Source organism: Catharus ustulatus, chromosome 8 (assembly GCF_009819885.2).
Source record: "Catharus ustulatus isolate bCatUst1 chromosome 8, bCatUst1.pri.v2, whole genome shotgun sequence".
Classification (NCBI taxonomy): domain Eukaryota; kingdom Metazoa; phylum Chordata; class Aves; order Passeriformes; family Turdidae; genus Catharus; species Catharus ustulatus.
In genome coordinates, this window is record NC_046228.1 from 32,379,707 (window position 1) to 32,392,107 (window position 12,401).

At 43.3% G+C, this 12,401-nt stretch overlaps 1 protein-coding gene across 10 annotated transcripts in view; it reads right to left on the reverse strand.

Moving 5' to 3' along the window:
• The window catches only part of PCDH15 (protocadherin related 15), a 642,731-nt gene that overhangs the window by 37,990 nt on the left and 592,340 nt on the right, over nucleotides 1–12,401 (reverse strand). For all 10 annotated transcript variants that reach the window (XR_004418559.1, XR_004418557.1, XR_004418555.2 and 7 more), the window contains one exon: nucleotides 3,724–3,939. Coding sequence is in view for 3 of the 10 variants with exons in the window: in XM_033065836.2 (XP_032921727.1) it covers nucleotides 3,724–3,939 (216 nt within the window). In the remaining 7 variants the exon portion in view is untranslated. The remainder of the gene's footprint in view (nucleotides 1–3,723; nucleotides 3,940–12,401) is intronic.

The following is a 12,401-nucleotide window of genomic DNA, read 5'->3' on the forward strand; positions in this document are numbered from 1 at the left end:
CCAAATAGGAGAGCTGGGGAATCTTGCAGCCAAAGCACATAGGCATCAAAGATTTAACTGGAATTGAATTTCCAGATCTGCATCACAATTACAGATTTTTAAGGTGGGGACAGAAAAAGCTGTTCTTGGTTTAGACTTGACTTAGAGACTCCCAGATCTCCCACAGGCTGTATTCAAAATTACTTCTGAGCATTTGGGTGGTTTGGATGCCAGGAAAATCCTCCCTTGGAGCCATGCAGTGTGCACCAAGGGAAATGGAAATTCAGGTTTAATTCCACAAAATCAATGCTACTTTGTTAGAAAATCAGGGAGGAAATTGTTCATTTACATTGAAGCGATCAGTGAGAGGTTTTATTTTAATCTCCAATTGTTTTAGCTTCTCCTTCTGTCATAAAACTGCACATTTTATAAATGAGTTTTACTGAAAAAAAAGGAAAAATAAAGTAGGAAAAAATGTTTCTAACCCACTCAATACTTGCGTGCTTTGTCGGAATAAAATTAAATTTCAGTTTTCCACCGAGGTATGGAGTGACGTCAGAGCAAATATCTGGCAATTATTGTGTTTTACTATGAACCCAACCACTCCAATCCTGTAGAGGATTCTAAAGGAAAATTTGGAAAACTAGGCCAATGTTAAAGCTGATAAATTTAAAAATCAAGGGTTAGTTGATTCTAAAAGAAATAAACAAGCCCTAATTTTCCAAAGAGGTGTCCTGGAAGCACAGCAGCAGAAAAGCCTGAATGTGCTTCCACATCAAACACTGATTCACCAGCTTTGAAGCTTAATTCAACTTTAAATATTCAAATGTTCTTGAAATGTCATCAGATGCCCTGATCAGCACGTACAGGCTTCTGTGTAAGAAACACAGAATTATAATGAGCTCCAAATAAATTTTAGACTAAAGCCATGCAACAGAACTGGAAAGCAATGATTAATTTAATAGAATTAATTACATTAGCCAATTCAAGCAATCACTGTGCACCCAGGAACTGAAAACAGCGTAAAGGCAACACAAAAACCAAAGGCAGTAATTCTTTCAATATGGAAGAAATCACAATTATCATCACTTGTTCATGTACAAAACCAGAGTTAAACACACATTCATGACAAGCTATAGGAAACCAAGAGTGTTGGACAAAAATCAAGCGACATTTGAGGTTTCCATGGTAACATTAACTTGCTTGTTATCCATATTTGTAAAGGCAGGTTAAGCAGAAAATTGTTGGCAACCTCTAGCCCACGAGTGATATCTCTTTGATCCCAAGCTTTGCTCATTAGGCACTTGCCAAGTTTTAAATCCAGCAAGGCAGAGCCTACAAAGTGTCTTGATTGTGATATGGCACCAGTGGATTCCTGGGAGGAGCTGGGACCAGAATGAGGAAGGGCCTTGAAACCTCCTCAAACCCCAATAAACATTTGATTAAAGATGGTATCTATGACATCATAAAGATGATATCCATGATGTCAAATAATGATAGTGAATATCCACTATCCACACTTTCTCAGCATCTTTAGGTGCTTCCTTGCAACAAATAATTTAAAACTAATTCTTGTATCTCTTTCATCTCACAGATGCTGAGAAGGAAAACTCCTTCTCATGGAAGCAGTCAACCCAGTGTCTGACTTGAACTGTCCTGGTGTCCTTCTCATGGATTGTCCCCACCAGCATGAAGACTTTTGAGAAGGGGTTTTGGCAAGTCCTCTTGCTGCCAAAGCTGTGCCAGGCTCTGGGGAAGCATCCTGGTCCCAGTTCTGGAGGACACCTTGCTCTGCTCAGTTTCTTCCCAGCATTGTCCCTCTGATGGGGACCTGCCTCTTCTCCCAAGACCTCCTCCCAGTGCAGTCCCCTACACCTTATTCTTTTGCATGGGAGTAATTAAATTAATTTCTCCATTCTCTGTGCACTTTTTGAGCTGGTTTAGAAAGAAATAACACCTGAGCCTGAGTCCCTGACCCCACAGCAGGAAAACTGTGTTAAAAAAATGGGAAAGGATTTTGTTGATTGTATATGGATCACACTTGATGCATAAAATCAGAGGATCCCAGAATGGCCTGGAGGGGGAAGGAACCTTAAAGCCCATCCAGGGCCACCCCTGCCATGGGAATTGACATCTTCCACTATCCTAGGCTGCTCCAAGCCCCATCCAACCTAGCTTTGGATGCTTCCAAGGATCCAGGGGCAGCCACAGCTTCTCTGGGCACCCGTACCAGGGCCTGCCCACCCTCCCAGGGAACAATTCCTTCCCAGTATCCCATCCATCCCTGCCCTCTGGCAGTGGGAAGCCATTCCCTGTGTCCTGGCACTCCATCCCTTGGAAATAGTCTCTCTGTATTTCTTGTCAGCTCCTTCAGGCGCTTGAAGGCTATGATGATTTCACCCCAAAGCTTCTCCCCTCCAGGCTGAACAATCCCAGCTCTCCCAGCCTTTCCTCCCAGCAGAGCTGCTCCATCCCTCTGATCATCCTGGTGCCTCCTCTGGACTCAATCCAACATGTCCATGTGCCTGTGTTCTAGGCAGGATGGAGGTGGTCTGGAACTGTATCTCCAGCTCCTCCGAGTTTGCAGGCCTTGCTCAAAGCAACTGGGTGCACTGCTCATCACTCAGCCAGACATCATAAAGAAACCTCTATAAATTAATGAGACATCTTTCACTTTCTAATGTTAATGTCAATTCCTTCTGGCTATATTTTAATATCCCATTAGTGCCTAAATTACCTGAGAATGCCCCATCATTTTGAGAGGTCAAGTATGAGGGTGAAATCATTTATGTTTATTTGGTGAACTCCTGCAGAACTCACCACACCAAGGATTCTGGCTCTCATCTGTATCCTTTGACAGTGTTCCCATTAAGTGGATAATGCACTCCATCCCTTTCACATTATGCTAATATTGAGCCGATCCATCAAGTTTACAGGCTTTAAAGAAATTTAGCTTGGATGGTTTCAGTGACTGGACTAAGTCAATGTTCTCTGAACAGCACAAAACCACGAGCCTGAGGTCTAAAGATTGTGCCAGCATCTGAAATTCTGCTTTCTCAGGGACTGAAAAGTTCTTTCTCAGCCCAAAATTACTCCTTAACATATGCAACTAAGACAACTTGGAAATGACCAGCAGGGACACAGAATCAGGGACCTTAAAGCCCATCCAGTGCCAACCCCGCCATGTGCAGAGACACCTTCCACTATCCAAGGTGCTCCAAGCCCCATCCAGTCTGGGCTTGGACACTTCCAGGGATCCAGGGACAGCCACAGCTTCTCTGGGTATCCTGTGCCAGGGCCTGCCCACCCTCCCAGGGAACAATTCCTTCCCAATATCCCATCCATCCCTGCCCTCTGGCAGTGGGAAGCCATTCCCCATTGTTCTGGCACTACAGGCCCTTGTCCAAAGTTTCTCTCCATGTTCCTTGCAGTTTCTTCAGGCAACAATTTGGTCACCCCAAAGCTTCTCCTCTCCAGGCTGAGCATTCCTAACTCTCCCTGCCTTTCCTCCCAGAAGAGCTGCTCCATCCCTCTCATCATCCTGGTGCCTCATCTGGAGTCAATCCAACATGTCACAAAATCTTTTGGTTTAAGAAATGAATGGCTTTATTCCAGTGCCTTAAAAAAATTAAGCACAAGCAGTTTGTGGCTTTTTTCTAGGTCTACCTGGAATTAAACTTCCTGCAGTATTTGAATCTCCTCAGGAATTATTCCATAATAATAATAATCCTGGCTGATACTTACGAGCACTTCTGCTTTGCTGCTCAGTCCTTTGCCGTAATCGTCGGTGGCAATGACCTGGAACTTGAAATAGGATCTCCTCATGTTTTTGAACATCATGGCAGTTTTTATCAGCCCTGTGTAAGCCTCAATCACAAAGCCTTCCTTGCCATCCTTGATGGGGGGAATGATGAGTCTGTATTGCATGGCACTGTAATTCCCAGTGTCCTTATCATTGGCCTAATGGGGAAAACAAAACAAGCAGAGGCAAACAAGGTAAATATGCATGGAAGGAGTCATTAACCTTGTCCTTTAAATAAAGTTACATCTTGGCCCAGCAAATTTCTAACACTCTGACATTTAAAGCATTAGATCCCTGAGCACAGATATGGCTGCTACTTTAAATGCTTCATTTAGCTTTGCTGCACTCAGTTTTGCTTTTCCAGCAATTTCTTCCTCCTCTGTTGGCATTAAACTGCTTGAGAAGAAAGAAAAAAAATTAAAAAGTAGAAAAATATAAGTTGACTTTCAAGTCTACAACAATACCTAAGAACTGCTTAATTCTGAGAAACCTCCACTTCCAAATTCTCATTGAAATAGAAATATCAAAGAAAAACCATCTCAGCAACTTGTGCACACTTACAAAAGAATGTCCTTCATGTCAGAGATATTCTGATGGAGCACAGGTATTTTTGGTCCAATCAAATAACTTTTTATCACAATAAGGAAGGATTGAGTGGCATTTCTGCAGTGGTGCACAAGGACCTGCTGGGCACCCCAGAGCTTCCCTGGCACCTTTGCTGAACTGGATCAGAATGCAGAGCTGGCATCAGGAATTGTTCCTGAGCTGGCAGCCGCAGGAATTATTATTCCACCTTCCCTACTCCTGACAGCCCTGTGTAGCCCCATCCTGGCCTCTCCAGCCCCATTCCTTATGCTGCTGTTCAACCTGTACCCAGAGGGAAGTGTTTCCAAGGACCCCGACAGAGCTTTCTGTGCTCCTTGCAGGGATTAGCGAGGTGGGAGCTAATTAATGCCTGAGCACTCATTAGTCTTGGGCACGGCCTCAGCATCTGGGATACTTCAGGATCTATCAGCAGGTTTTAATGGAAAAATTGGCACTGCTTCTAAAGCCTTTTACTTAAGCTAATCCTGGAATAAAAACCAGCCTTAACTTTGAAAAGTGCACGTAGAATCCACAGAAAATCCATACTGTGCCATGACTTAAGAATGAAAAACAATAAGGGTTTGTGTCAGTATGAAGAGCTCATACAATCATGGAATATCCTGAGTTGGAATTATGGAATATCCTGAGCTGGATCCACAGGGATCACTGATCCAGCCCCTGGCCCTGCCCAGAGCCCCCAACAACCCCACCCTGTGCATCCCTGGTGTCCAAGCACTCCTGGAGCTCTGGCAGCCTCAGGGCTGTGCCCATTCCCTGGGGAGCCTGGGCAGTGCCAGCACCCTCTGGGGGAAGAACCTTGCCCTGATCTCCAGCCTGACCCAGCTCCAGCCAATCCCTGGGGTCCTGTTCCTGCTCACAGAGAGCAGAGTGCAGAGCTGTTCATGAGACACCACAGCTGCTAAAAGAGAATTATCTGTGCAAGGTCATTAAGCCTTCAATAGGGAGCCATTAATCATCACTAATTGTTTTGTCACCAGCACCGAACAAGTTCTATATGGTGGAAATCGTCCCTTCTGGGTTTTTTTTTCACTTTCAGATAATTTTTCAGGGAATATCAGCACCAGATGAACGATCCAGGTACTCAAAGCTGTTTATGCTCCATGCTACTGCAACTTCTATCAGCCCAGATTCCCAGACAAAATATCCAGCACTTACAGGATAATATCCAGGCTGGATTAGGTGGAAAGAGAAAACAGGTTTCATTCAGCATTGCCCAAAAGATGAGCTCCTGGACTGACACTGGCTGTCACCTCACAAACACACAACTGGTTAAATTCCCACCCTTTCTCAATGTTTTACTTTCTTCTAAATTCATAAAGCTTCATCTGGCTCGACTAACAAAAGCATAAATGTAAAATGTGTTAAGTTGTTTCTGTTCTTTAGCTCCACAGTTTTTTTTTTTTAAGGCTTTTAAAACCGAGATTGCTGCCTCCTGGGCGAGCTCAAACCCCTTTATTAGCGATTTTAGGAAAGATAGGAAGGTTGAAAAGCTTTCTGAAATTTACTCTGTTCTGTCAGTCAAAAAAAGTAAAGATACCAGAGCATTCCAGCTTTCCAACTGGCATGAGGAAATACAACCCCACAACATCCCAGAGCTAGCAGATGGGAGCTTGACAGGTGGAGAGTCAGGAAAATTGTTGGTTTTCCACATAAATAAATTGCTGAAGGGAGAAATGAATGTGAAAACATGCTATGTCATAGAATAATGGATTTTTTATGGTTGGAAAACACCTCCAAGATGACCCAATCTAACCTTTGATCGTCACTTTGCCCATCAAACCACATTGTGCAGTGCCACATCCACTCATTCCTTGAACACTTCCAGGGCTGTGGCTCCACCATTCCCTGGGCAGCCCACCTTCCAATGCTCTGCCACTCTTTAATGAAGAAACATTTCCTAATATCCATCCTGAACTCAAGGAAGCAGCTGGAGAGAAACACCAGGTTGATGTTTGGATGTGAGAAACAAAGACAAAAATGAAAGGAGCACCTCAGCTGTGCCTGGAGTGCAAGGACACAGGGAATGGTGTCCCATTGCCAGAGGGCAGGGATGGATGGGATATTGGGAAGGAATCGTTTCCTGGATCCCTGGAAGTGTCCAAGGCCAGGTTGGACTTTGGGGCTTGGAGCAGCCTGGGACAGTGGAAGGTGTCCCTGACATGGCAGGGGTGACACTGGCTGGGCTTTAAGGTCCCTTCCAACCCAAACCATCCTAGGATTCCAGGGTAAGTTCAGCTCATACAACACAGCCATGACCAAACCAGAAAAATCCTGCCTAGACAAACCCTCTAGTTTACACTCATTGCATGTTGGTAACAGAGCTTGGGGGGAAAGAAAACCAGAATTCCTGTAACCCCACATGGCACGTGGGGGACCCAGCAGCAGCCACAGGAGCAGTGTCTGATCCAGTTCCTTTAGGGTCATCCGTGAGCAAGCAGAGTTTCCCACTGAGTGCCCAGTGAAGTCCAAAGGTTCCCCAGAAGTGCCCTGGAGAGGAGCATGACGCCTTTCCAATAAAAAGCCAATTTCTTTGCTAAAATGGATTGATGAGGTTGGTTCAGCTGGGTCAGAAGCCCATCATATTTTTAATATTGGCAAATTCTCTCTCAATAAAAGCTACAGCTTTTAACAGTCGCTGCTTTCAGTGACACCAGAAATCAATTTCACCTTCAGCATTTCATGCCTGGAGACGTGTGTGACTAAAAACAAACAAAATTTGGATCCAAATTAAGGTGTTGATGCTGCAGGCACAGGCATTATGTGCAGTCAGGCCTTCTGCACAAAGCTCAGGGCACTGGAGCTCAGAACTAATGAGATGTTTAAGTCTTGCAGCTGAGTTTAAGTCATTAAACTCCAGTGAAAGAGGCCTTTTGACATTTGAAGCGCACAGCTTGTAAAGTCCTGCAGAGTTCAGGTGCCTCGAGCTGGTGGACAGGCTCTGAGTTAATTGCCACCAGTTCTGAGAGCTCAGTGCCACACCAGAGCCATCAGCAACCTCAGCATCTTCCCAGTTCAGGCTCTTCCCACATCAATCAGAGATGAGCAAACAGGTGCCATACAGCCTGGAAAATTGATCAGATTCCAGTTTCAAATATTTGAACTTTGTTTGCATTCCCCCCTTTCTCTGCTCTTTGGATCAAACCTAAGGACACTTGGCTTAGCCAGACCAGCAGAGAGAGCTTGTGAGCTGCTCCCAGGAACATCCCAAACTTCTCTAATACAGAGGAGGGATGTTTGCTATTCCTGTAATTTGTCCTGAAGGTAAATATTTTCGACACTTCATTAGGAAGAGATCTATGACATCTCAAGAGTTGCATTATGACTGTCAAAGAAGAGAAAGAGCTGCACTTAATCTTAATATTCCAGCAGCATATCTGCCTTTTGTTCTGTGCAAGAAATACAGATGTCTCCTAAATCCTGTTGTGATTGAGGGCTGATAAATATGGATGATCTCAGGAATTACCAGGCCAAATTCCAGCCTCCTGTGATTGAGTGTAGGTGTGCCCACACAAAGGGAGTTGGGTCAGCATTGCTGCCTCTGCCTTCCAGCCCTTCCCCATCCCCTCCCACAGAGAAGGATGAGACACCAATCCCAGAGTGCTCCCTAATCCCAGCACAAAAGCACTGAGGATATTTTAACTCAGAGGGTGGGCAGGCCCTGGCACAGGGTGCCCAGAGCAGCTGTGGCTGTCCCTGGATCCCTGGCAGTGTCCAAGGCCAGATCAGACAGGGCTTGGAGCACTCTAGGATAGTGGAAGGTGTCCCTGACATGGCAGGGGTGGGAATGGATGAGCTTTCAGGTCCCTTCCAACCCAAACCACTCCGTTCTCTGTGATCAACCCGTTCTTTTTCTCTGCTTTGTAGAAGGCTTAACAGATGATGCCTTTAAAGCATGAATTAATGAATCTCTGGCTCCATGTGACTGTACAAGCAGGTAGGACACCCAGGGAGGCTGGTAAACCCCAGTGACAGTGGCACTCTGACCCTGTCACCAAAAATGACCAGTGGCATGTCTGGGATGAGCAAAAAAAAAATCATCAGTGACTGTAACTCCTGAAGCTGTTGCATAATCATTCATGGTCCCAGTTTTTAGAATTATCAGCCTGAGCTAAATCCAGATGTGCTGCTCAGAGTGAAATGCAGTTGTTAATTTGAAATGTTTTCCACCTCCCTCACAGGGTCACCCTTAACCACAAGCCCGAGGCTGCTAACGGGGCATGGAAAATGGCAGGATTGGGATTGGGCTGCTGAGGGGTTTTTCTCTCTTCCTAGCAGATGGCAGCTTCGATGTTCCCAATTAGTGGCTGGCACATAAAGCAGCTTTTAGAACCAGACCGTTTTTGCTGATAGGAATTTCCAGATTGTTGCAGATTTCCAGTTCTGACGGCATAGATATACAAGACATTATATATCAGTATATAAAAATATATTTCTATTACATTATATTAATAGTTATTTTCATCTATTCATTAATATTCCTATTTATATTGATCTGAATTTATATATCACCACATCACTGATATTGATCACTGCCCAGCCCACTCTCAGTACCCTAGTGCCAGGAATTTTCTGAGAAACACAGGCAGGAAGAAATAAGGTGAATGGGAATTGCTCACTTTGCCCTCCAGTGGTGGCCAAAACCTCCCAGGTAACGAAGGAAACCAGGATTCCTTTTGACAGGCTGTCTCATGGGAAAAGGTGGTCAATAAGAGGGGTTCCCAAAGTCGGGTTTTGAAACAAATAATTGGAAAAATAGATTTTATTGCCATTTTTCTACTGCTGATAGCAGTCAGGGCTTGATAGAATAACCTTGTGTGTGTATGAGAGGAAGTAGAGGTCACACACATGGCTTTCCTCCATGGGATGGGAATGATTCAGGCACACTCCCCACTCCCAGCCCCTGTAGGAGCCTTTACTCAGGAAGGCACGTGCAGTCTTCAAAATGCCCTTAAAACAACAAAGTAATTGAAATAATCTTCAATCACATGAGAAAAAAATCCCACAGGGTAGGGAATTCTCTGATTGCTGCCAGAGGAAAATAATAGGAAAGTAAGAGATATAAGAGTAAGAAGTTCAGGAAGCCAACATAAAAAGCACAAATATGATTTTTGAAGGAAAAATGCTTGGCATTCCTGTGATATTTGTGTTAGCAGGACACATATCTTTTTTGGGGGGCAGATGTTCCAGCAGCTGGAAGCTGCGCTGTTGTCATTGCAATGAGCTTTCAGAGATTTTTACTCCTACCAAGCATCTTTTCCTCCTGTGCTGGGATCCATAAATCACATTTTAAGGAAGAAAAGGTTGTGACTGGCAAAGCAGTTCAGTTTTGTGCACGAGTCATGCAACAGCCAAAGGAGAAGACTCCCGTGTCATCCCAAGGAAAAACAAATATCAAAAGAAATCTACAGGTTATAGGCATAGATAGAAAAGAAATGGAGATTTAACATGGATGACAGATCTGGGAAAAAAAAAAAATTCTGGTATTCTCTCCCTATCCATAGCCAGGAATTTTAACTGTTTCTTTTATCCACTGTTTTAGCTCATTATGAGATCTCTAAGATGCTTTTGAGGTGAAGAAAAGAGGAATTCCTGCTCCCCAATGTGTCCTCAGCATCACAACCTGCAGCCTAAAATGCTTTGGTTTCTTTTGCTCTCTTCTGTTGAGATATTCCAGGATATTCAATTTTCAATAAAGGATATTCAAAGGGAATAAAGGATAAATTTCCATTAAAAAGCTGAACAGAAAGGGGCAAAGAGCACAGGAAAGGGATGGAATTAAAATATTGTAAGAATCAAAGCATTTCCATCAAATACAGGTGACTCCAGAGCCTTACATTTGCTGGCATTATTTAGGCAAGATTCCTTCCCTGCAAACATTTGCAGGACAAAAACACCTTTATAAACTGAGCAGGAATTCAGGCAATTCTCTTGGTTCACTAGAATTAGGATCTCTGATATTTCCTAATTTAAATCTGTAATAATTCAATAATTTAATAAATAAAGGAAGAAAAGCAGAGGTTAACACTGTTAATATTTTAAAAGCAAGAGCTAATAACATCCCATTATAGGGAAAAGCCAATTCCTGCTGGTAATTTCCCTAAAGATTCTGCTGTTTGTGGGTTTGTTTCCTGGAGCAGATTGAAAAGATTGTGTCTGGGGCTCAAGGAAGCCTAGTTGGAATTCTGAGGGGGAACAACAGGAGTTCGATGAAAACACCAGTAAAAAGCAAAATGATTCTAACAAAAGGAAGCACAAAGCAAAGCTCAAGGTGCAGAATTCATAAAATAGAAGCTATGCATGTTACATCTGGTTTTAATTAGTATATTCCTAATGAAAAGCACAAAAAGGTCTTTAATTAAGGAAATGGGCTCTCAAGTACATTCTGGGGGAAAAAAAGGGAATTGTAGAGAAGGGGACTTCAAGCAGCAAGGAGCAAATCCTTGGATAAAAATTGCATTTTATTCAAATATATCCCTTTTGTTTTTTTCTTTCAGAGGCCACTGCTCTTAATCCAATCAGATTGATAGAGAATAATTCATGTGGTTTATCACTCCCCGAATTAATTTTGATTAAAAATGACTTTTACAGAATGATTTGTGACATTCTGCTGAGCTTAAGCTTCCTTTTTATCTACTTAGAGGAATCTTACTATGAATCTAGAGCAGGCCAGCTCATTATCCTCCTCTAAAAGGCTTTTATACTTAAATTAATGTATTTAAGAGGATGCTGCTGGCAGCAAACCCAATGACCTTAGAGAGTTGGGAGAAACTCCATAGAATTGGCCTTGGTACGTATCAACTCTTTGGATGATGAGAGAAATTTTTATCCAACATTTTATTGGTCTTTTTGTTTCCAGATTCAATTTGTGTGGAAGATTATGGACTCAGGATTAGTTTTCTTCTCTCCCTATTTAAAAAAAAAATGTATTTTTGGTGTTTGATTATTTTTATTACCTGTGAAATTTTGTTCAAGGCAGAGTAGAGCATGACTGAAGCAACTGAAGGCAAGCATCTGAATCTTCAGCAGTATTTGTGATCGACTGATCCAAAAGTGATTTACATCAACTAGTCTATTAATAATTAAAGACTACAGTCCTTAATTATCCCCATAAGTTATTATGTCCTGTTAAAAAAGAACTAATTGTGGGATTTTTGGGTCATTTTTGAAAGCTGTAATTTTGCTTCAGGTCATTTGAAATGCTGAGAGAGTTGAGGTTGGCCAGCCTGGACAAGAAAAGCCCTGGGAGGACATCAGAGCATCTTCCATGGCCTAAAGGGGCTCCCAGAGAGCTGGAGAGGGACTTTGGGAAAGGGATAAAGGACAGGACAAGAGAGAAGGGTTTCCCACTGCCAGAGGGCAGGGATGGATGGGATATTGGGAAGGAATTGTTCCCTGGGAGGGTGGGCAGGTCCCGGCACAGGGTGCCCAGAGCAGCTGTGCCTGCCCCTGGATCTCTGGAAGTGTCCAAGGCCAGGTTGGACAGGGCTTGGAGCACCTTGGACAGTGGAAGGTGTCCCTGCCCATGGTAGGGGTGGCACTGGTTGAGTTTTAATGTCCCCTCCCACCCCAGTCTTCCTGGGATTCTCGGATTCCAATAATCCCACGTTCGAGGCTCATCAAGGCTGTTGTTAGCGCCAGCAATAATGAGAAGATACTGAGAAAATGACTTTCTTCTCAAAATCACTCAGATGATGTGAAAGAAAGTGAGCAGCTGTTAATGAATGCAGAAGATGAAAGCAAATGCATTAAAAACTCCTCCTAAGAACCTGAATTTCCCCCTGGAATCCAAACCTGAATAATTTCTACAGTGCAAGCTCTGCGTGTACTTTATTAATGTTCTCCTAAATTGCAACTTGGAAAGCTGCTCATTTCATTCTACTCTTCAAGAACAGGCATTCATTTGATTAATTATTCTTAAACCAGGCTGGAATGTGGATTGTGTTTAACTAACAGAGCAATTACTTTTGCTTTCTAAAGGCCAAGAAAAAAGGTAACGAGCACTGACTGCTGCAAA